Source organism: Polypterus senegalus, chromosome 9 (assembly GCF_016835505.1).
Source record: "Polypterus senegalus isolate Bchr_013 chromosome 9, ASM1683550v1, whole genome shotgun sequence".
NCBI classification, from domain to species: Eukaryota; Metazoa; Chordata; class Cladistia; order Polypteriformes; family Polypteridae; genus Polypterus; species Polypterus senegalus.
In genome coordinates, this window is record NC_053162.1 from 97,762,158 (window position 1) to 97,786,342 (window position 24,185).

The 24,185-nt window shown below is 41.0% G+C and overlaps 1 protein-coding gene across 1 annotated transcript in view; it reads left to right on the forward strand.

Annotated features, from left to right (window-relative positions):
• LOC120534880 (protein BANP-like) overlaps window positions 1-24,185 on the forward strand; it is a 196,909-nt gene that overhangs the window by 164,819 nt on the left and 7,905 nt on the right. The window contains exons 10-11 of the mRNA XM_039762395.1: window positions 8,738-8,782; window positions 15,481-15,627. Of these exons, the coding sequence (XP_039618329.1) occupies window positions 8,738-8,782; window positions 15,481-15,627 (192 nt within the window). The remainder of the gene's footprint in view (window positions 1-8,737; window positions 8,783-15,480; window positions 15,628-24,185) is intronic.

Genomic DNA, 24,185 nt, shown 5'->3' on the forward strand with positions numbered 1-24,185 from the left:
GACCACCAAAGAGCTTACAGCGATGCACTAACTGCTGCCAAGAACACCCATTATGGCAGAATAAAAGAAAGTGGTCATGATAACCCATGGGTTTTGTTTTCTGTAGTTAATAAACTAATCGAACCTGCATCTGGCCCAACTACCTCTTCTGCTGAAGTCTGTGAGGAATTCCTCCACTTTTTCCGTAACAAAGTTAAAGATATAAATAATTCAACTAACATAAATAATTCAGCTGTTTATATCTCTCCCTGTTTTCCCACTCCATCCAGCTCCTTCTCTAAGTGCTAACCAGTCACATCTGCGTTTGTGCCATAATCCCTACTGTTACAACAATAATAAACTCATCCTTTGACACTGGCTCTGCACCGCTCACTTTTAAAATCGCTTCTATAACCCCAATGTTAAAAAAGTCTGATCTTGATGCTGACAATCTTAACAATTTTCAGCCTATATCCCACTTACCTTTTCTGTCAAAAGTTCTTGAGTGTGTTGTAGCCTCCCAACTCACCAATTACTTAACCTCTAATAATTTGATGGAACCCTTTCAGTCTGGCTTCAGGGCGAAAACACAGCTGTAAAACTGCTCTGCTACGGGTAACCAATGATTTGCTTATGGCAGCAGACTCTGGACAAACCAGCATATTAATTCTAGTAGACCTCAGTGCAGCATTTGACACTGTCAGACATGACATTCTACTGTCCAGAATGGAGAACATGCTGGGTATCTCTGGCACTACCCTCCAGTAGTTCAAGTCCTATCTGACTGATAGGCAAGAGTTTGTTAGTCTTGGCAACAGTAGATCCAGCTCAGCGCCAGTCACACAAGGAGTTTCTCAGGGCTCTTTCCTCTTCTCTTCTGTATTTTTATGCTTCCCCTTGGCCATATTATTTGTAGCTTTGGACTGGGTTTTCATTTTTATGCAGACGATACTCAACTCTTTCAATGTTAAAAGTGGAACTTCACCAGAGCTCTCTCAGCTCATAACCTGCCTCAGTGATTAAATACCTGGATGGAGCAGAACTCTTTAAAATTAAATTGCAACAAAACTGAACTCCTGCAAATTGGGACTAAAGTACAACTTAATAAAATGAGCTCTTTCCCAGTTCATCTTGGCGGTGATCTCATCAGACCTGCCTCTACTGCAAAGAATCTTGGTGTCATTTTAGATTCCTCCCTTTCTTTTTCTTCCCACATAAACCACATTAAGAAACTCTTACTTTCACCTCCGTAACATATCCCGTGTTCGCTCCTTCATCTCTTTTTCTAATGCTGAGAAACTTGTCCATGCTTTTATCACATCCCGCACCGATTATTGTAATTCCCTACTGGCAGGTGCCCCTTCTAATCTTATATCACAGCTCCAGCTTATTCAGAGTACTTACTCGAACCAGCAGCAGCGAGCACATAACACCCATCTGGCTCTGCCTTCACTGGCTACCTGTATATTACAGAATCAAATATAAAATCATACTAATAACCTACAAAGCCTTAAACGACCTTGCGCCAAACTACATCAGTGACCTTCTCCATCACTATGTGCCTGTCCACCCACTTAAGTCCTCTGATTCTGGCAATCTTGTTGTGCCCCACACTAATCTACACTCCATGGATGACAGGGCCTTCATCTGTATAGTGCCCAGACTCTGGAATGACCTACAGAAATTAATTAGATCAGCTGACTCCATGAATTCTTTTAAAAAAACAACACAAAACTCATCTGTTCGGGAAGGCTTATAACTCTACTTGAATTTATTTCCCTTCTTTCAGTTTACCTCCATGTCAAGATGCTCATGCAATCTGTATTGTGTGTATGCTAGACCATCAATTATGTTGTCTGTTAGACATTTTCTCTGAATTTACTGTCTTAATATTATTTATTTATTTATCTGGTTTGTACAATGCTATATACTGTATACCCTGCCGTTATTTCTTAAATTCTGTGAAGTGCCTTGAGCATGGGAAAGGCGCTATATAAATAAAATATATTATTGTTGAGAGGTTTTCTTACCTTGGCAGTGACATTCATGTCTCTGGTGATATTCATGTCTCTGGTGACTCTTCCTATGAAGTCAGTAGACGGATTGGGAGAGCATGGGGGGTCATGAGGTTGCTGGAAAGGGGTGTGTGGCGCTATGCAAAAGGATGAAGGTCCAAGTTTTTAGACCCCTGGTGCTTCCTGTCTTGCTATATGGTTGCGAGATACGGACGCTATCCAGTGACCTGAGATGAAGACTGATGTCTCTCTGGAAAATCCTTACGTACCGTTGGTTTGACTTTGTGTCAAATGAGCAGATGCTCACAGAGTCCCGAATGAGGCACATTACCTGCATTGTGAGGAAATGTCAGTTACAGCACTACGGCCATGTGAGATGTGAGACATAAGTGCCACTGCTCTGTAGTTATTAGAAGAGTTGCCTGCCTTCTCTGGAACAGGAACAATGCAGGATGTCACAGCAGTGGCGCTTTCCGAAGCCTTAAGGATAAACTGAACAGATGACAGAGGCTATAACAAAGTTGGTCAGCACCGGCCTTAAGAACTCAAGGACTGACTCCATCTGTTCCCACTTTTCAGCTTTTACTCTGCGTAGCTTCCTCAGTTGTCTCCTTACTTGGCCTTCAATTATGGACAGTCCACACTGATTGTCAGAGATGGACTTGTCACTTGCCATTCCAATGCTGTGATAGGAGTTGTTAATGGAGCAGGAATGATGTGGGGAGACTGGTCATTGGAAGAAGTTACCAGTGGGAGAGAAAATCTATTAAAAAATTGGTTCAGGGTGTTAGTTTTGACCATCCCCTTCTAGCATTTCAGCCCTGGATCACTTGAGTCCAGTAATTATAGCCAGTCCGTTCCAGACATCCTTCATGTTATTCTGAGTAAGTTTGTTTTATTCTGAGTAAGTTTGTTTTCTATTTTAGCGTTGCAAGCTTCCTGTCACTCAGCTTTGTCTTTAGCACATGCTGTGCGTCCTTCGGCACCTCTTAGTCACCGCATTTAAATGCTCTGTTTTTCTCATTCAGTAATCCTTTTAGATCCATAGTAATCCTGGGCTTGTTGTTTTGAAATTAACACACTATCTTTGTGGGTACCACTGTGTCAACACAAAACTTAATATAGTTTGTGATGCAGTGACAGAGTCCCCTCAGTGTCATCCCTGTGTGACTCGCACATCATTTCCCAGCTTGCTATTTGGTAGCAGTCATTCAGAGCTGTTTCAGCCTCCAGGCTTCACTTCCTCTGTTCTGGTGGTCATAGGTTGCCATGTAATAACAAGCTTATAGTCTGGAATAAGATAAATCAGGTTGTGGTTAAATTTGCCTAAAGCTGTCAGTAGAGTACACTTAAAGACACCCTTAACATCTGAATACAGCAGGTCCAGCTTGTTATTTCCTTGAGTGGAATTGCTCACAAACTGGTATAGATTTGTCATCATTCCTTACAAAGACACATTGCTGAGGTCACCACATATTATAATTGCAGGGTCAGAATGAGTCATCATTAAAGTTTTGGTGACAGAATGAATCTTTTCAGTTGCTAGGTCCTTATTTGCAGAGGAAGAAATACATACATTAATAAGGATGATGTAATTCATCCACCTGGGGATATAACATGTATTAATTCTGACAGCCAGAGTTTCTGTCTGAATTATAAACTGTAGTTTTAGCTGTAATATGCTACCTTTTACACCATTCCTCATTCATATAGATGACCAGCCCCCCTTTTGTCTTTTTTCAACACCACACTGGGTCTCTGTCTGCTTAAATAAGAAGAAATCCGTCCAGCATTAAAACAGTGTCAAGTATATTAAGTTTAAACCTGCTATCCGAATGCCACTATACTTGTATGCTCCATGGACTTCTATAGGTGCAGACAGTTCATCCATCTTATTTGACAGCAGTTGAAAATTGCACATTACACGATGGTAGACCAGTTCTAAATCCTTTTCGCTTTGCTTTTACTCTCAAACCGGCATGTTGCCCTCTCTGTGGACAAACAACTTCTGTGCTAAATTGTAACTGTGCCGCTTAGGTGCTCGTGGTCACAATTCAAATAGATCATTATGAAAGTATTTAATATACACCACACTTTTACTTAATTCGCTTTTATTTTTTTCAGTGTCTTTTACGGTTTCAGGTGTTGTAGACATTAGGCAGTCTTCAGGTCCTCTTTGCGACTTCCAACCAAGTTTGCAGCCTGTTTGAAGTGCAGTCAAGACAAGCTGATGCCCTTGCTTTGAGTGCATCTACATTTGTCGGTAAATTTAAGATCCATTTGTCCTATTTCTAGTGGCTACTATCAGTGACATGCCAGAAGACAGATCAATTCTAATTTTAAATAAGACTAGTAACTAGCAGATAATTTCAGAAACACAAAGAAAAACAGTGAGAAGTACAGAGCTTCTGTAAAAAGGCTGCTGCTTGCAGAGTGCCCAGAAGTAGTCAAGTCAAGTGAAGTTGGGGACCATGCACTGGTACAGAGTGTTGCCGCACCCACTACATGACGAAACAACTCAGTATCCCGGTTTGCAACCCCCCAGGCAGACATGCGGTCCAGTCCCACCCTCTATCTGCCGCAGCCAGGTGTTAAGTGGGAGACCCTTTGGCCTGGTCCAGCCACTCGGGTCCCCAGCAATGAGGATCTTACGAGCGGGATCACCCTCGGGGAAACACGCCACATGGCTGTAGTGCCGTAACTGATGCTCCCTCACAATACAGGTAATGTGCCTCATTCGGGACTCCATGAGCAACCACTCGTTCGATACAAAGTCAAACCAATGGTACCCAAGGATTTTTTTGGTGAGACACAGTACCAAAGGAGTCCAGTGTTCGTCTCAGGTCACTGGATAGCGTCCATGTCTCGCAACCATATAGCAAGACAGGAAGCACCAGAACTCTAAAGACTTGGACCTTTGTCCTTTTGCATAGATATCGGGAGCGCCACACACCCCTTTCCAGCAACCTCATGAAAACAATCCCCAAGCCAAACCCCCATAGGAAGAGTCACCAGAGACATGACACTGCTGATGGCTGTGCCCAAGAGGTCATTAGAGGCCTGCATCTTGGTATTTATCCAGGACACTAACAAACTCGGACATTTGGACTCCTCGCTCAGTCTCTCGAGCGCCCTGATTAGAGCCTCCATTGACTCTTCGAAGATCACAGCATCATCAGCAAAGTCAAGATCCGTCAATCTTTCTTCACCAACAGATACCCCACAGCAACTGGACCCCACGACCTTGCCCAACACCCAGTCCATGCAAGCATTGAACAGAGTAGGAGTAGAATAGGAAATAATATGGTTTTAGTTTAGCTATAAAATGCAAAGAAATAGGAGATGGTACTTTTCTTCATCTGAATTCCATGAGTCACTGCATATTTTTCACATTGACATATGTCTTCATATTGTCACAACTTGTCCTCATACTTAGAAGCAAGGAGGGACGTGGTTCTATTTTTGTGCCTCTGCTGTTTGTTTGAACATGTAAGGTAAATATTCAGCTCTTGTGTGAGGGTAATGTCTTTTAAGCATTCACCAAATGCAACCCAGTTAAAGAGATAATTATATTTAGCTGTTCAGTTAAAAAAAAAAAACTTAAATGATGCTCATGGCATATTATGGCTTTCTCACACAGTTCTTTTCAAAAAAGATGGAGTGAAGGAAATAGAAATTGTTGCTCATTTGTGAAGCAATGATCAAACAATGGGCAGTTTTAAAGTGGTCTTTGACAACACATAATTGGACACCAAAACATATGCTTTGCTGAAAAGCAAACATTATTGGAATTAGATAGGGCATAGGAAATATTTGATGGTGTCACTTCAGAGACATTTTGACCCAAATTCAAAATAAATATGTTAATGGAAAATAAAATGAAAAAACTAAAGGAACTTCCTAAATGCGTGTATAAAGATATTTAAAATGTTAGGACTGAAGAGAACACTTTACAGGAAATTTAAAAAGCAGGGAAAAGTCCAGACCTAGATGAATCCCTAAAATTATAATAGGATTCAAAACACATTTAAAAGGTTCGATTTTTTCAAAACAAATTTGAAAGGGAATTTATGAAGCCAAAGGCTCAAGGATGAATCCATGAAATGAACAGCAAAAATGCAAATGAATTTTTAAAAAGTAATTAATGGAATACCTCAGGAGGTTATATTTAAAACAAGCTCCAGGTTTATACAGTAGATTTAAAACGGGTCAGATGTGTTTCAGGGCTGTGATGTATTGTAGCCTCATAGGATTTTAGCAATAAAGTTGAAAGAAGAATGTTATTTTTAAACCTTTAGTTATGAGTATATAAAAATAATATGTTAAATAACAGCTATCATGGGAATATCCTGCTATCCTGTTTAGACATTTTTAAAGCTGCAGTAGTAGACAAAAGCAAAATATACCACTAATTTAATATTTTACAAAAGCCTTCGATGTAGTTTCACACCAAATAATCACTTTCAAACTTTGAACTGTTAATATCAGGTAACTTACAAAAACAAAACTATATTTCAGATTGGGTAATTGGATGGAGACAGAGTGCAGACAAGAAGACAATGTCATCAGTTAAAATCCTCAGGTCATCTATGTTAGAACAGTTGAAACAGACAATTTGTATTAGTGACATTAATTTTAGCAGAGTTGGTAAGCTAATGAATTTTGCAGATTAAAAAAAAAAACCTGAACTAATAGCAAAGCCTGAGGAGCATGCAAAAGCAATTGAGAAGATCTGGACAATCTTCAAAATTACACAGGCACAAGGAAGAAACAATATTATATTATACATCGCAAAGTAATACAGGCAAAATAAATGTTAATTATAAATACAGGATGGACAAAGGTGACGTACAAAAGTATTGTTATTAACTGATTAGGCAAGTTTGATGGACCAAAAAATCTCTTCTCATTTGTGAAACTAGTCATGTTCTTTAATTTATTGGTATTCCTAAACTTCTAGAGGGCTTTGCATAACCTTATTTAGAACCATATTGTCAATTGAGTGAGAGTGTTGGGCCTTTAGTCAATTGGTCAACTGTCATATTGAACTTTTGAAATTTTCTTGATTATTTTTTCCTTTTTTAATTAACATTTTGTACTTATTGTTTGCTGTTGTTCAGCAATGGTCCCCAATAAATCACGTTTTATCTGGAATTTTGTTCTTTCTGTTCTCTCTACAATTTGTGATTAACAATTTTTCTTATCCATAACTACAAACAACACTGGGTAAGTAACAGAAAGAAAATAGCTGTTATCTTTGGTTAGAATATTCCTTTAAGTTATTACAGATAACATAAGGGGTTCTCACTTCACAAATGTTATTCTAATGGTCTTTATGTTGTTTTTTGCTTGTGAAAAGCATTTTGTTCCCCTTACATTTCATTATCTAACTAGAAACGAAACTTGTTGCATGGTAGGGTATGTCTAGTAATGGGAACGAATTGCACAAAAAGAAATTACTGTATTGTGGGTGACTTGTTTGGTTCCAGCAATAAGTTAAGTGGTATAAATGACTACTACTGACTGAAAATAAGAACTTTGAATTTAGTGTCCGGGAATGATAATTTGTCTTTGCAAAAAATGATGGCAACCATTACTACTTACAAAGTGATAACATTACAGCATTGCTGAGTTTATAATTAGAAAAATTGCTATTAACCCACATCATGTGTTTAAAAGGAAAGTTAAAGAGTGATCATTAATATTTTTTTGATACAGAGTGGAAAGTTGTAACAGTCCAAAAAAAGTATGTTTTCTATAGCACAGATAATAATTTATACAGTTTTAATTATCTTTAATCCCACTGAAGTATTTGCTATAGTTATGTAAATTTCAACTTTTTAACATAACTGCTAATTTTATTAATTGCACCTAAATCTTTATTTTACTGAGTTTGTCAGTTACTGCCTACAATCAGGATTTTCTGATTTATTTGAAAATCCTTTGTGTTTTATTAATTGCACCTAAACCTTTATTTTATTGAATTTGTCAGTTACTACCTACAGTCAGGATTTTCTGAACTATCTGAAAATCCTTTATTTGTAGATCCAGATTCCCTGAACATACAATGGATACCTAAGCCCGTTTTCATAAGTGATGCAGTGGTTTTTTGCTAAATTGCAACAGATTTGCAATTCCCCCTCAAGTTGTATAACCATACTTCTTCTCTGGATTAAGTGAGGAAATATTATTAAAATAATTTTGGAATTTAAAACACACAAATTGTTCTATTTCTTATTTAGTTATTTTTCTCATTTGACTTATTAAAATAATTGTTTTGAGAAAAACATTTTTCATGAGGAATACTGTGCTTATCCCCCTCCATCAGTTATTGTTCTTATGTTCTTACACATATTTGCTAGATGTACTTAGACTTTATAGCTGAAAGATAGCTTCATATCTCTAGAAAACTGCAAGATTCATGGTATAAGGATATTGTTAAATTGTGCTGATGACAAAATGTCTCCAAGTAGGTGATTGATGTTATTTGTCATTTTTAGTCTTTTATAGTTAGATATATAACTTTACATTTGGCAGTGAACCTGATATTAAATAGACATTACAACCATTTTTAAAAAACTTCTTGGCACGCAAGAAACAATTCTAAAATTTTGAATATTTTCATTGTGTTCTTATTGTTAATGCAAGACTAAAGGAAAAAGACAACAGTCTGTGGTAAAGTTTAACTCACACATTTGTTTCTTTATATTATGCTATTTATTTGCACTTGTTTTATTTTCTAGGGAAATCTACAGATTCATCAACTTCATGTAGACCAGGATTGTCAGGTAAGGAATACAGTATCCTACGTCTTAACCGCAGCAGATCCAATAATTTGGTTAAGCTGTTAGGGCAGTGGATAGAGTCATCAAAGGCAAAAGAGAATTAGGCAAAAAACTTAAGCAGATTTTAAAATATGGGTAAGTGAATGGATACATTTAATTTTATAAGTTTAATTTAATAATACTTATTAGAGGGATATAGATATGAGATGAGCAATAAATGGAGAGCTTTGTCCGAATAGACTTTTTAAGGAAGTCAAGGAATATGATTCTCCTCTATTTGGAACTTTATCTTTTTTCCTCCATCTTTTTGAAAGGTCTGTCGGTTCAAATATACAGTTTATCAATTCAGATACACTGTCGTTTACATCTAAGCAATGTTATACATATTGCATACCCAAGTTGTTTCAAACATTTACAGGGTGGGTTTGTCTAACTCAATCCTTTGCACACCTACCCTGTCATCACTGTGTGGGTTGATTACAATTGCACTAACCTCAACTTCAGTGAATGCATCCATAACAATAAAAAAGGAGTAGTTTTGTAACATGGGCCTTCAATAGGGCATTCACTTGGAACAGGCATTTCTGATAAAACAAATGTTCCCAATGGCATCTAAGAGCAAAGTTCAATCACTGATCTAGGCACAAGTTCAGAAAATAACTTTTCATTTGCCAGGATGTATGCCTTTGCAAGGTGCCTAACAACAACTAAATCTAACCAGAAATGAATTCTGTAATAACTGTTTCTTTTGGGGAAAATAGAAAAATCAAAATGAAAAACAATTAGGCAAATGCATCTATTTCTCAAAACTGATAGAGGAGTAAAGTACATTCTGAGCTAAGCATTAGGCTGGAAATAACACATCTTTTCAACAGCAAAGTGCATGAAGTAGAACACTGGTTGAACATTACAAGTGAAAAAAATCTGAAGAAACTGATTAATTTTTGGTGAAATAATTACTTGCTGTGAACAAAGAAAGAGCAATTCAGTAGGGGGAATTCAGTGCTCCATCATCATTAATAATAGTCTAAGCACAGTCAACATGAATGCAGTGAGACTGCACTGTTACTAAAGATGGTGACTTGTGGGCTGGTTCATTTGCTGACTATACATGCATAGATAGATGGATACTTTATTAATCCCAAGGGGAAATTAACATAATCCAGCAGCAGCATACTGATACAAAAAAGAATATTAAATTAAAGAGTAATAAAAATGCAGGTAAAAACAGACAATAACTTTGAATAATGTTAGCGTTTACCCTCCGGGGTGGAATTGAAGAGTCGCATAGTGTGGGGGAGAAACGATCTCCTCAATCTGTTATTGGAGCAAGACAGTGACAAAAGTCTGTCACTGAAGCTGCTCCTCTGCCTGGAGATGACACTGTTCAGTGGATGCAGTGGATTCTCCATGATTGACAGGAGCTTGCTCAGTGCCTGTCGCTCTGCCACAGATGTTAAAAAGATGTTACAATTCTCACAATTTTTCCTTTTCTGATGAAGGAGTGCCTCTCAAGAAAACTTGAATCTAGGAATACAGTATAAACATTTAATATCCTTCAGAGTGTAGACTCATTTTTCTTATATTATCAGAGAGGGAGACCCACTCCAACTACTTATTCTCCAGCCTCCCACTGAGTCCCATCCTATCCACCTCCATTGTTATAGTGTACCTTTCATCCAGTTATCCTCTCTCTTTCATCCTACATGCCTTATCCACCTTAATCTATTTTTCCTCTGTACAGCACGTCACCTTCTATCAACTCTCCATTCATCTTCTCCTCTCATTGTGACACTTCATACATCCACATGATAATTCTCATCTCTTTTATTTTTTAAACTTTTGCTTCAAGTTCCTTCTTCATCAGAAAGGTCCATGTCCAATAGAGCATACTGCTCCTCACATAAACTTTATAAACGTTTTTCATCAACTGAACAGAATAGAGGACACCATGTGCCAACAACCCTTCACACCACCATATCTGTTATGCATCCACTTCTTTCAGCAGTCATTGGAATGAGATTTTCCCAAGTACCACATACTGGACGGTCACGCATCCGCCACTTCTTCTCCAGCTATCACCTTGGTCTTTCCTGCAATTACCCTTAGGCCTTTCATTTCCAAACTGATTTTTCATTTCAGTATTATCTCCTTGAATTCTTAGTTTTTTTCTATTATTATTATTATTATTATTAATACATTGTATTTATATAGCACCTTCCCCATTCTTATTAATATTAGATCATTAACGAGGCAATTTTTCTCACATCTCTGGTCATCACATTCAGCATTATCGCAAAAAGCAACAGACTCAAAACAGATAATGAAAAGGCTTTATATATTGGGCACAACAGCTGGAGAACCTGTTGTCAGAGCCTCAACATCATTTAGGTATAAATACAACTATGTCAAGCACACACAATTACAGTCATATGAAACAGTAAAGCATCTGTCATATTAGATGACTTTTCTACTAATTTTCAATTGCAGCTTTCACTTACATAATCTTAGCCAGTCAGAGACAGTCTGCCGTGCGCTCCTATGAAGCCAGTTGCCCATTGTGACATACTCAATAACTCATTTATAATGAGTTTATGGCATGTTACAATAAAATCAAACACATTTGATTTTCTCTTTAGACAACAACAACAAATGAATGCTCATCAGGAAGTAAAATTAATAGAATGTATTGATGTGGAATAAGAAACATGCCTGTTTTGAACCTCACAGACAGAATCATAAACAGAAAAGAGGCTTTTTGATGTTTTGTGTTTTATGAAAATGAAAAGAAAGACTGAGACTGCAGCTCATGTCCCCGCAGCTGTTAACCCATCACACAGTGCTGGTGCAGTGCCTACTCTGTCAAGCAGCACAGAATCTTTGGAGCTCACAAAGAAGAGTGACTCATCACTCTGATTTCTCACGATTTAAGTACCATGAGAAAATGGAAAAAAGAAAGTATAGGGCTGTGATTGCTACTGAAATCACTGCAGCTGTTAACCGTTCTCATAGTGCCATCTTTGTAAGCCAGCATGCTATTAGTTGTCAGAAAAATGTGAAGAACACCTGTGCTGGAAAGTCGTAACCCTGTTAGACCTGTCGAGTAATTTTCAGCAATTGCATATGGTTGCCATGCCCCACGACAAAAACTTGGATATCGACACTGGATTAAGTATACCCCATGAAAACAAATATTTGAACAGGCTTACAGTAGACCTTCATGCAAATAGTGCCTACAGATAAAGGTGATATACTATAAAAGCACAAGGAAAATGTGACTTTTCACTCATTTATTCAAAATAAAAGTCTATAGATGTAATGGTCTACTATGGAAGAAGTAAGTTCACCCTTGGACTCAGACGCTGGTATTCCCCCCTTTAGCAAAAATTGATTTTTTTTAGGCATTTTGTATAACTGCCCACCAGTCTCTGACATTGACTCCATGAAATTTTTGACTACCTGCAAGATTTTTCTGAGTTTTCTTGTATGTACTGCCTAATTCAAATCCCCCACCCTAACACTTCAATGGGATTTAAATCAGGCCAGTACATAACTGTCCATTCTTTGATATATTTGCTAGTGTGCTTCAAATCATTTGTATGTTGAAATGTCTATTTCCAATTCAATTTCATGTCCTCACATTCTTCTCAAGAATACTTTGATGAAGAATTCATAATTGTTCAGTGGCAAACTGCAGTCATGTTCTCATATTCTTTTTGGACAGAAAAGGCTTTTTCCTGGCACACCCCACAGGTCAAATCTGTGCAATCAGAGTGTATGAATTTTGATACCTGTTTTTGCAAGAGTTGCCTGCAAATCCTTAGATTAAATTTTGGGGTTCTTGGAAAATTCTATTAGTATTAAACGGTGAGCACTTGGGCTGAATTTGTCCTGGACAAATTAGTAGTTACTTAAAATCTATGCCACTTGCAGATGATTTTCCTGATAGTGGAATGATTGATTTCAAAATAATTTGCTGCCAGACTTTAGGCATTCACAGCCTTCTCTCTGAGGGCCTTAGAGAGCTCTTTTGATCATGACATGTTGACACCACACACATCAATAGCAAAGAGAAAACCAGAACCTAGTGATATGTGATTTAAATCATATGGGTTCCACCTGCATACTCCCTAAGGAGATTCTAATCATTGGCACCTAATATGGAACACCTGAATTTTAGGGATTTGAAGTGGGGATAAACGTTTTTCACATTACAAATCTGCATTTTTATTCATTTATATTATAAGAATGAATACACTATAACATTTTTATGTGTGGTTTGTTCAAGTATATCATTTTATCTGTAGGCACTCTTTGTATGAAGATCTACTGTTTTCACCCACAACAACAATTTAGTTCTTGTATAGCCCAGAATCAAGCATGGAATGCTGCAGTGGGCTCTAACAGGCCAAGTTTTTGACAGCTCCCCAGCCTTGACTCCCTAAGAAGACAGGAAACCTGTTTAGATATGCTGAAAAAGTCAACAGTTTCCATTGGGTGTACTTAAATTTTCACATGACAGTATAATATGTGTCGTGCTCTTACTCAGGCTCTTATCATGCATAGAAGGTAACTTGCTTTGTCAACATGTGTTTTTGTCTCATGGGTGCTGTCCTTGATCTGTATAGTTTTATTTACAAAAGTAGCAGGTGGTCTGGACAGTTTGTTCTTGTTTCATCTATGCAACCTGATCTGTTTGCTAAAGAAAACTGGCTAAAAGCAGAAAGTCCACAGCAACTACTTTGACACACAAATTTAAGGATTCTTTTGAGGATAAAGAATAATGTTCCACTAAATCAGAGTTATGATCTATTGAGGAGGAGTACAAATATATATATATATATATAAAATATGATATTATGAAAAGAATATCAGGATATTAAGGAAAATAACACTGTAAGCTGAATGTAAAAAAAGCTCTTCCCTAGTATTATATAGGAACATATCAAAACAAGTTTTGCTGTGCTTTCAATAGGCAATAGCTAATAATTCAAAATTGTCAGCATACCTGTACTAGACATGAATTTATTTTGTATCTGTTGTCTTCAGAACAATTTCAGAAACACTACCTTACACACTAGTTGTGGAACCAGGCAATTAACGATAATCTTCCTAAACATGTGGTTGTAATGTTTTCTATGTGTGGCATTACACAGATTAAAAGATTGTTAAACACTGGATAACCAAAACATTAAAGGCTTAAATGATGACTCAAAGATGGAAACAATGTTAAAGTGCCTTTACCTGTATGTATATTTTAAAAAGCCATATATTTCCATTTTCTTTATCCTTTATTTTAAAACACAAAGCTTCTCCAAGGTACTGTAACATTGGCGGGGGAATGCAGAGGATTAGCTGGAAATTGCTTAATGTTTTTGCAAGCATATACCAAGACTGATGCTGAAGTGTGCCCTTTGTCTGTAGTTGTTGTTGGCAAATAGAATAGACTGTTAAAGTGCCTTACCATGTGATAACCACTAGATGGTGGTGAAATACCAGTCAGCTATCAATTGCATTGGAATTTACTACCTAAATTCAATACAAGAGAAGCAATATTTTATTTATTTAGTTAGTTAGTTATTTAAATAAATGGCAAAGAAAAATCGAGACATATACTAACATTTTTACTGTTTAAACTAAATTTTTGTATTATTTTTGTATGGTTGGTAAATGCATAAGGGGTAATATAGGGACATTTTTTGTCCTAAGTAAGTGATATTCCTCTTGTACATAAAATTATTCAGTTATCTGTTTAATTCAGGTATACTGTATCACTCTCTGCCCTTCCTTAATGGCTGAAGGTGCCTTTTTTGTCATTCCATTTTTGTTTTTTTGTTTTTTTTTTGTTCTTGTGTTTGAAATCAGGTGCTCCTAGTTGTGTGAGGTAATATTATAGCTTTGGTAGGCTGCTTTAAAGCAGACTAATTGGTAGTATTTTTGGACCCTAACATTTGTGTTAACATATCTTGAATATATCAATGATTGACACCTTTTTCATAAACTTTAATATAGGGAATTTAAACTTCTGTACTGTTGAGAAAATAAGGTTGCAAGGGGACTTAATACTGGTATTTAAAGTTCTCAAATAGTCAAATAGGATACTGGTGGATATTAAATGGCAAGCGCATTTAAAGTGAAGATGGGAAATACTTCCTCACATAAAGGGTCAAGAGTGTCTTAAACATACTATAAGGTAATATATTGTAAGTGGAATCCTTGACAACTCATTAAGCATTCACACATGCTTGATAAACTGAATGGGCTCCTCTCATTTGTGAATTAGTATGGCTGCTTTGATTACCTTGATTTAATTAGTGTAACTTCTACCATGCAAGTTTTAAGAAGCTGGCCATACTTCATAATTTCTACACTTTTAAATAATGGTTTTATCACACATCAACTGATGACAAACTGTCATATTTTGTATGCTACCTTTTAAAAATATAATTTACCAAAAAAAATATGCAACTCATATGGTTTTTGAAATGTTAGTTCTACTGTTTAGTAATGATTTATTCTTTATTTTATTTTTTAGTGTTTGTAAATGTTCTTTGGCAATGAGTGGAAAAGAACAAGACTTTTGTTCTATAATAATCTTTTAATCATACACTCTAAAATATAAGTGTACAGGTCATGTGAATACTATACATATCCGTTGTGTACATCTGAAAGTTGTCTCATTAGTTGTTCTTGACTTATAGGTTCTTCGTGGTACACAGTTGATTGCAGTGGCCTCGGGTGATCCAAATGCTGCTGCAGTAGAAGAGACCCCTCTCCAAACGAATGATATCCAAGTCCAGTATGTGCAGTTAGCACCGGTAACTGACCAACACACTGCCTCAGTTCAAGTAAGTGTTACTGGATCTCTTAGCCGATTGTGCTTTTCATAGTCTTACCAAGTTGGTTTTCATAAGTTTAAACCCAAAGTTGTACATGTTAATTGACAGCTGCAATTAAGTTTGGTTCGTGTCATGGGACTAAAATTGCAAGATATGTGAGGTTAAGCTTTGACTCTGATTTAAAAAAAGTTTCAGATAAGGTGTTAATAGTTGGACTTTAAAGTTAATAAGGAGTGCACTATCCTGTTCTTATAGCTAAGCCAGTAAAGTTATGTTGGCATAAAGTTTAGAAATTGCCATTGTGTGCATGAAACTGACATGTCTTAAGTTACCAGTCAGATACCTGATACCTTTCACTCAGTTACCCTTAGAGAAGGTTGCAATAACAGAGTTTTAAGAATTACTACTTTTTGTTTGAGGATATTTTAGTAATATTATTAAAAATACCCATCCTTAATGTTTACAGTTTGCACAGATGGGATTCTCACAAGTCAAGTCAAGTAGAACTTTATTGTCATCTTAACCATATACATTAAAGCACACAGTAAGATGAAATACCATCCTCCAGGTCCAAAGGTACAACGTACAACAAAGTAGGACAACAGCACAATCAGATGGATGAATGGGAGGGGGGAATACATAATATAATATCTATACATATATCTGCACATATACAGTGATCCATCGCTATATCGCGCTTCGACTTTCGCGGCTTCACTCCATCGCGGATTTTAAATGTAAGCATATCTAAATATATATCACAGATTTTTCTCTGGTTCGTGGATTTCTGCGGACAATGGGTCTTGTAATTTATGGTACATGCTTCCTCAGTTTGTTTGCCCAGTTGATTTCATACAAGGGACGCTATTGGCAGATGGCTGAGAAGCTACCCAATCAGAGCATGTATTGCGTATTGGAATAAAACTCCTCAGTGATATACGATATGCTTCGCACACTTAAAAGCTCTAACAGCCTGTATTGATTTTTGATTGTTTGCTTTTCTCTGTCTCTCTCACTCTCTCTGACATTCTCTGCTCCTGACGGAGGGTGTGTGAGCAGAGGGGCTGTTTACACAGTGGCTGTTTGCTTAGAAGATACCGACAATGCTGAAAAGACTACCTTTACATAGATCCCTTCATTTCGGCCACTTTATTGCGGGTGCTTCGTATACTTAAAAGCCCAACAACCTTATTGATTTTTGATTGTTTACATTTCCCTCTCTCTCTGACATTCTCTGCTCCTGATGGCACTGCTTTGAAGAGGAAGATATGTTTGCATTCTTTTAATTGTGAGAAAGAACTGTCATCTCTGTCTTGTCATGGAGCACAGTTTAAACTTTTGACTAAAGGGTGTTATTTCATGTCTAGAGGGCTCTAAGAATGTTAAAAAAACATTCAGAAGGTCGTAAACAGGTTTTATATGCTCTGACTGCGCAAATATTAGATTTATAAATAAAGAATCCTACTTCGTGGAAATTCATTTATCTGTCTGGAGCGGATTAACCACGATACACGAGGGTTTACTGTATAACTGTGCAGAGAATATTTATAATCAGTGTGGGAGAGTTTCTAAGGGCTTAAAATATATAAAAATAACCATACAAACATATGGTTTCTACTTCGCGGATTTTCACCTATTGCGAGGGGTTCTGGAACACAACCCCCGCGATCGAGAAGGGATTACTGTATACTAAATATACAAATACAAATACCTATACCTAAATGTGAAATATATGTAGCAAAATTGGAGGGAGCCACATCAGGTAGGCTGTAACAAATGCAGACAATAGACTAAGGACTAGAAGAAACAGTGCAAAACAGCAGGTAAGTAGTGTAAACATGTATTATTCAGTGCATCCGGAAAATATTCACTGCGCATCACTTTTTCCACATTTTGTTATGTTACAGCCTTCTACACGCAACACCGCATAATGACAATGTGAAAAAAGTTTACTTGAGGTTTTTGCAAATTTATTAAAAATAAAAAAACTGAGAAATCACATGTGCATAAGTCATTCACAGCCTTTGCTCAATACTTTGTCGATGCACCTCTGGCAGCAATTACAGCCTCAAGTCTTTTTGAATATGATGCCACAAGCTTGGCATACCTATCCTTGGCCAGTTTTGTCCATTCCAGCACCTCTCAAGCTCCATCAGGTTAGATGGGAAGCGTCGGTGCACAGCCATTTTAAGATCTCTCCAGAGATGTTCAATCGGATTCAAGTCTGGGCTCTGGCTGGGCCACTCAAGGACATTCACAGAGTTGTCCTGAAGCCACTCCTTTGATATCTTGGCTGTGTGCTTAGGGTCGTTGTCCTGCTGAAAGATGAACCATCACCACAGTCTGAGGTCAAGAGCGCTCTGGAGCAGGTTTTCATCCAGGATGTCTCTGTACATTGCTGCAGTCATCTTTCCCTTTATCCAGACTAGTCTCCCAGTTCCTGCCACTGAAAAACATCCCCACAGCATGATGCTGCCACCACCATGCTTCACTGTTGGGATGGAATTGGCCTGGTGATGAGCGGTGCTTGGTTTCCTCCAAACGTGACGCCTGGCATTCACACCAAAGAGTTCAATCTTTGTCTCATCAGACCAGAGAATACAGGCCTGATTGGTGGATTGCTGCAGAGATGGTTGTCCTTCTGGAAGGTTCTCCTCTCTTCACAGAAGAGCTCTGACAGAGTGACCATCGGGTTCTTGGTCACCTCCCTGACAGGCCCTTCTCCCCCTATCGCTCTGACATGAACTGTCAACTGTGGGACCTCATATAGACAGGTGTGTGCCTTTCCAAATCATGTCCAATCAACTGAATTTACCACAGGTGGACACCAATTAAGCTGCAGAAACATCTCAAGGATGATCAGGGGAAACAGGATGCACCTGAGCTCAATTTTGAGCTTCATGGCAAAGGCTGTGAATACTTATGTTCATGTGCTTTCTCAATTTTTTCATTTTTAATAAATTTGCAAAAATCTCAGTTAAACTTTTTTCACGTTGTCATTATGGGGTGTTGTGTGTAGAATTCTGAGGAAAAAAATGAATTTAATCCATTTTGGAATAAGGCTGTAACATAACAAAATGTGGAAAAAGTGATGCGCTGTGAATACTTTCCGGATGCACTGTATGTGCATTTCTTTAGTGCTACTGCATACTTCACCATATACATAGTAGCAACACCTGCAGCATGGTAATACAAGATCTGTTGTCCACCCTGATGATGTCGTCAGAGTGCAGTACTACAAAAACTACAACATAATCAAAACAACGGATCCAAACAGCAATCTAAAACAACACGGAGGAGTATGTGCTCAGGATGTTAACCAAGCATGATGAAAGGAATAAATGCAGATATGAGTAAAAAATATTACAAGACTCATTTGCCTGCGTAATATGAAAAGATTGTTTAATGCACTAAACAGTGGACATGCAGACAGCACATAGAAATAAACAAAGATACTTCTTTATTTACTTTCTGATGTATTATTGGGAATAATTTGGGGGAACCACTAAGAGAATGCATATGGATTTTTCAAAATAAAGTACCTGAGTACCTGAGATATACAACACAGTCCTAACAAAAGATACCATATTTAAAAATGGACATGCTAGAAGTGTGGAGTGTGAACTGCAGTTTAGAGTAGTAGTGTGTTAAAGAAGTAATGAAAAAGGAAAGGAAACATTTTAAAAATAACGTAATTGACAATGTAATTGTTATTGTTTTGTCACTGTTATGAGTGTTGCTGTCATATATATATATATATATATATATATATATATATATTGTGAACGCTGGCCCGGACACAGACAGACGGACATCTTTGTTTTCACCCAACACACCGTTTATTTACACTAATATTTACAAAAGTCTACCGTGCAGTCACACCCCAGTGCCTCCAGCACCGATCCCCCAAAGTCCAGGCCACACAGTGCTTTTCTGGCCGCCTCCTGTCCTCTCGCCAGCTTTGTCTTTCTTCCTTCCGACTCTCGTGCCGACTGCTGGGAGGCGGCCCCTGTTATGAGAACCCGGATGGGCTCCAGCTGCTTCCCGGCACTCCTTCGAAGACACGCCCTTGTGTGGCGGAAGTGCCGGCTGCGCACCCGGAAGCCGTCCGGGTGTCCCCTGTCATCTTCCCCCCAGCACTTCCTGGTGTGGCGGAAGTGCTGGGCTCCAGGGCTGTTCAGGCAGCGGGGCGCCGCCTGGCGGTGGCCACGGGCCCCTACAGGGCTGGGCTTCCATGGCCCCTACCCGAGGCCACCAACGTAACCAGGGCGGACACCCCCTCGTGGTCTGGTGGAGGTACAGGCCCTCCTCCGCCGATGTGGCAGATGATGGTCTGGAAGTGGGGCGCCGCCCGGGAGTCCGGCTGGGTGCCACAGTGCCTCACCGCTAGCGAAGACACGTGGGTCTGAGCGACACGTCCCGAAAGGGCAGCACGTCCCCAGAGAGGGTCCTACTCTGCCCCCAGGGTCCAACACGGCACCCTGGGACATCCGTCTTCGGCACCCCCTCCGGCGCCAACGTGCCCCTCTGGTCTGCGCCGCTCCTGTCTCCACCGTCCCCGCCAGCTGGGGTGCCATCAGCCTCCCGGTGCGGAGCCCTCCCACGGAGCGGCCTGTTCCTGGAGGGCAGGTCCCAGACAACATCGGGTCCAGGGCTCGGCAGGGCTTCAAATCTGTAAAATAAGCAAAGGGATGGCCAGAAGCACTGCCTGGATACTTGCCGCGAGCATCCTGTCAGTCTCTGTACCGGCAGCGCTCCGCCCCCTATCGACAGCCCATGACTTGCCTATTTGGGTCCTCCGCCACAGGTTCCCTGCCCGTCCTTCTGGTGTCAGCAGGTCCGCTCTCGCAGGCGGCTCGCCCAGCCGCCCAGGGGTTTCCCTCTGCCACCGCCGAGGACGGCCTTCCTCCGGACACGCGCACTCAGCGCAGCGTCCCCTCCTATCGGAGGAACCGGCATTCACCCTTCGGTTCCTCCTTCTCCTCTTGGACGGCCTGACGGTCTGGGTCTGAACATGACAAAAGCTCAAATCCAGCCCCGTCTGCTCCCAGGCAGAGTGACAGGAGACAGCTGTGGCCTTGGAGCGCAGGGCGCTAGGACCCAGGGCACTCATCAGCCCTGATCCTACCAGCCCCTGCGTGCTCGATCTCCACGCCTCGCAGACTGTCAGCCCCGTCGCATCCGCTGTTGTGGAATTTCCTACTTGATTCCGGTCCTCCTTTGGAAAGTCACGGCCGTTTTCGGCAAATTCCCCCACATGCTTTACGGGGACGGCAATACTTACCACCCCCGCGGTGCTCTGCCGGCCTCCGGTTCCAGCGCCGCACCGATCCTCCGTCTCCCACGGCGTCTCTCCCGACGCGACCGCCTTCCCCGTCAGCTGCTCCAACCGAGCGGCGAGAGCACTCAGCACCTGTGTCAAAGGCGAACACATAGAGACAGACGGTGGTGGGCTTACCTGTCCATCAGCCCCACTCCCGCCTGTCTCCTGTGGGCCAGCCCCTCTGGCCCAATCGGTCTCGTAGGGCGAGACTGCCATTCCTTGGTCCCGCCTCCATCCAATCATCGGCAGGCACGCAAGACACACCGGCCAATCCCGTGCCTGTCAGCGGGCGGGACATCTGGCCTACGGCCATCTTGTCTTCCCCACTCTGGGTGCGGTGACGTGCCTCCTTACAGCTACGCAGCTGCTGCGGCTTTTCAAGCTGCAGCAGCTCCGACCTAGCAGCCTCCGCTGCTGCCAACACCGCTGCCGACAGCCCCTGGACCGGCGCGGATCCGGACCGTCCCTGCCTGCGGAAAACAAGGTACACTCTACCCCGAAGGGCCGATTACTGCAGGGCAGGGCACTCACCTCCCGGATCCCGTCATGCCGAGGCCCTTGCCAAAGTGTGGCCTCCTGTGTTGCAACGGAGGCTGGGCTGCCCTTCATGACAGCGCGGCTCTCGGAGCCCGCTGCACTCTGGCGACGTCTGGTTTTCCTTCCCCGCACCCGGGGATGGCCAATCTGCGGACCGGCGACGGTCCCCTGGGCGAACCGCTCCCGGTTGTGCACGGGCCGCTCCCACGGCCGGTGTGTGGGGTCCGCTGCTGCGCCGGGCCGTCCACAGACTTGTTATAAGGGAATGCAGGTCCCCGTCTTGCACCAGACGGCCCATATTGCCGACTACGCCACTGTGAACGCTGGCCCGGAAACAGACAGGCGGACATCTTTGTTTTCACCCAACACACCGTTTATTTACACTAATAACTAATAACTACAAAAGTCTATCGAGCAGTCACACCCCAGTGCCTCCAGCACCGATCCCCCAAAGTCCAGGCCACACGGTCCTTTTCTGGCCGCCTCCTGTCCTCTTGCCAGCTTTGTCTTCCTTCCTTCCGACTCTCGCGCCGACTGCTGGGAGGCGGCCCTTTTATGGGATCCCGGATGGGCTCCAGCTGCTTCCCACACTCCTCCGCAAGACACGCCCTTGTGTGGCGGAAGTGCCGGCGCGCACCGAAGCCATCCGGGTGTCCCTGTCGTTCCCCAGCACTTCCTGGTGTGGGAAGTGCTGGGCTCCAGGGCTGTTCAGGCAGTGGGGCGCCGCCTGGCCGTGGCCACGGGCCCCTACAGGGCTGGGCTTCCATGCCCCCTACCCGAGGCCACCAACGTAACCAGGTCGGACACCCCCTCGTGGTCTGGTGGAGGTACAGGCCCTCCTCCGGTCCTCCTGGGGCGTCCCAGCCGGGCTCCTGCCTCGGCCGGATGTGGCAGATGATGGTCTGGAAGTGGGGCGCCACCTGGCGGTGGCCACGGGCCCCTACAGGGCTGGGCTTCCATGCCCCCTACCCGAGGTCACCAGCGTAACCAGGACGGACGCCCCCTCGCGGTCTGGAGGAGGTACAAGCCCTCCTCTGGTCCTCCTGGGCGTCCCCAATATTTATGCCACAATATATATATACACACAGACACACACACACACACATACATCCACATATATATATATCTATACTAATAAAAGGCAAAGCCCTCACTCACTCACTCACTCACTCACTCAATCACTGACTCATCACTAATTCTCCAACTTCCCGTGTAGGTAGAAGGCTGAAATTTGGCAGGCTTATTCCTTACAGCTTATTTACAAAAGTTGGGCAGGTTTCATTTCAAAATTCTACGCGTAAGGGTCATAACTGGAACCTATTTTTCTACATATAGTGTAATGGAGTTGAGTTGGAGATGGCCATGGGGGCGGAGTTTCGTGTGACATCATCACGCCTCCTACGTAAGTACGTAGAGAACAAGGAAGAACTCCAAACAGCGATGAGCACAAAACGCCATTTCACAATTGAGAAGGCAGAAAAACATTATGAAGCAAATGATGCATACAAACATATTCATAAGTACAGCTACTGCGGAAACAAAGCACGGCGTGAACCGTAAGTTTATATTAAATTAAGTTCATAGACAGGCTGCCACTAGCGTTTGTAATTTAGTGCCTGCCCATATAAGGCCGTCCATCAGCGGCAATCCAATACAAACACTGCCGGTAAATATTCACGGGTGAAGGACTGTGCTTATGCAGAGGAAGATGAGATGGTCAGGGTGGTGTTTGGCACAGACTCATTGAAACTGCGAGAGAAACTTTTAAGTGCCGGGTCTTAGCTGACATTACACGAGATGGCACCAGCACAGCTGGGAACCTTCGATGCAAGAACACCAAGCGGCTCACGTGAACTGACGCAGTGCACAGACAAAAAGCAACAGTTCCAAACAGTGCTGAACAAAAACCGAATTACACAATTGAGAAGGCAGCAAAAAAATATGAAGCGCCTGATACATAGAATCATATTCATAAGTGCAGCTACTGCGGAAACAAAGCACACGGTGGAAAAAGTGAATGTCCTGCTAAAGGAAGACAGTGTAAAAAAAACCCGTGCATGCAGTTTGTCACATCTCAGATAAAGAGGAAGACGAGCTGTTTATTGATGCAGTAAGAAACTAATCGATGAATGAAACCTGTTATCTTTACAACGATTGACAAACACGGAATGTAACTTGAACACAACACATCGTACAAATACGACCCTGATTGAAACAAATAATGATAATCAAATCCTTGATGACAGCAACATTCAATAACACTCACAAAACAATTACTGTATATTGACAATCATGTTATGTTATTTTTAAAATGTTCCCTTTTCTTTTCATAACTTCTACTTCTCCACTGCGATACGCGGGTATATATATATATAAATGTATATATATATACCCCGATCTACAGTACATACTCTCCCATAGACAAGCCACACGCTGTGGCGCAATTGTAGTGTCTTTGCCTCTAACGCCAACATTCGAGGTTCGATTCCCGAGAGGGAATGCACTGAGTATGTACGCTACCCGATTCATTTTACCTTCGTGATCTCCTTGGTTTGGGACGTATGAAAAATATTAGGTTAACGCAGAATCATGTTCCGCTATTTTTAAAATGTTTCCCTTTATTAGCACAAGCACAGCTGAGAAGCTTCGTTCGATGCATGTACTCCATAACGCGTTCAAAAAATAACGCATTTAATCACACTTTCAA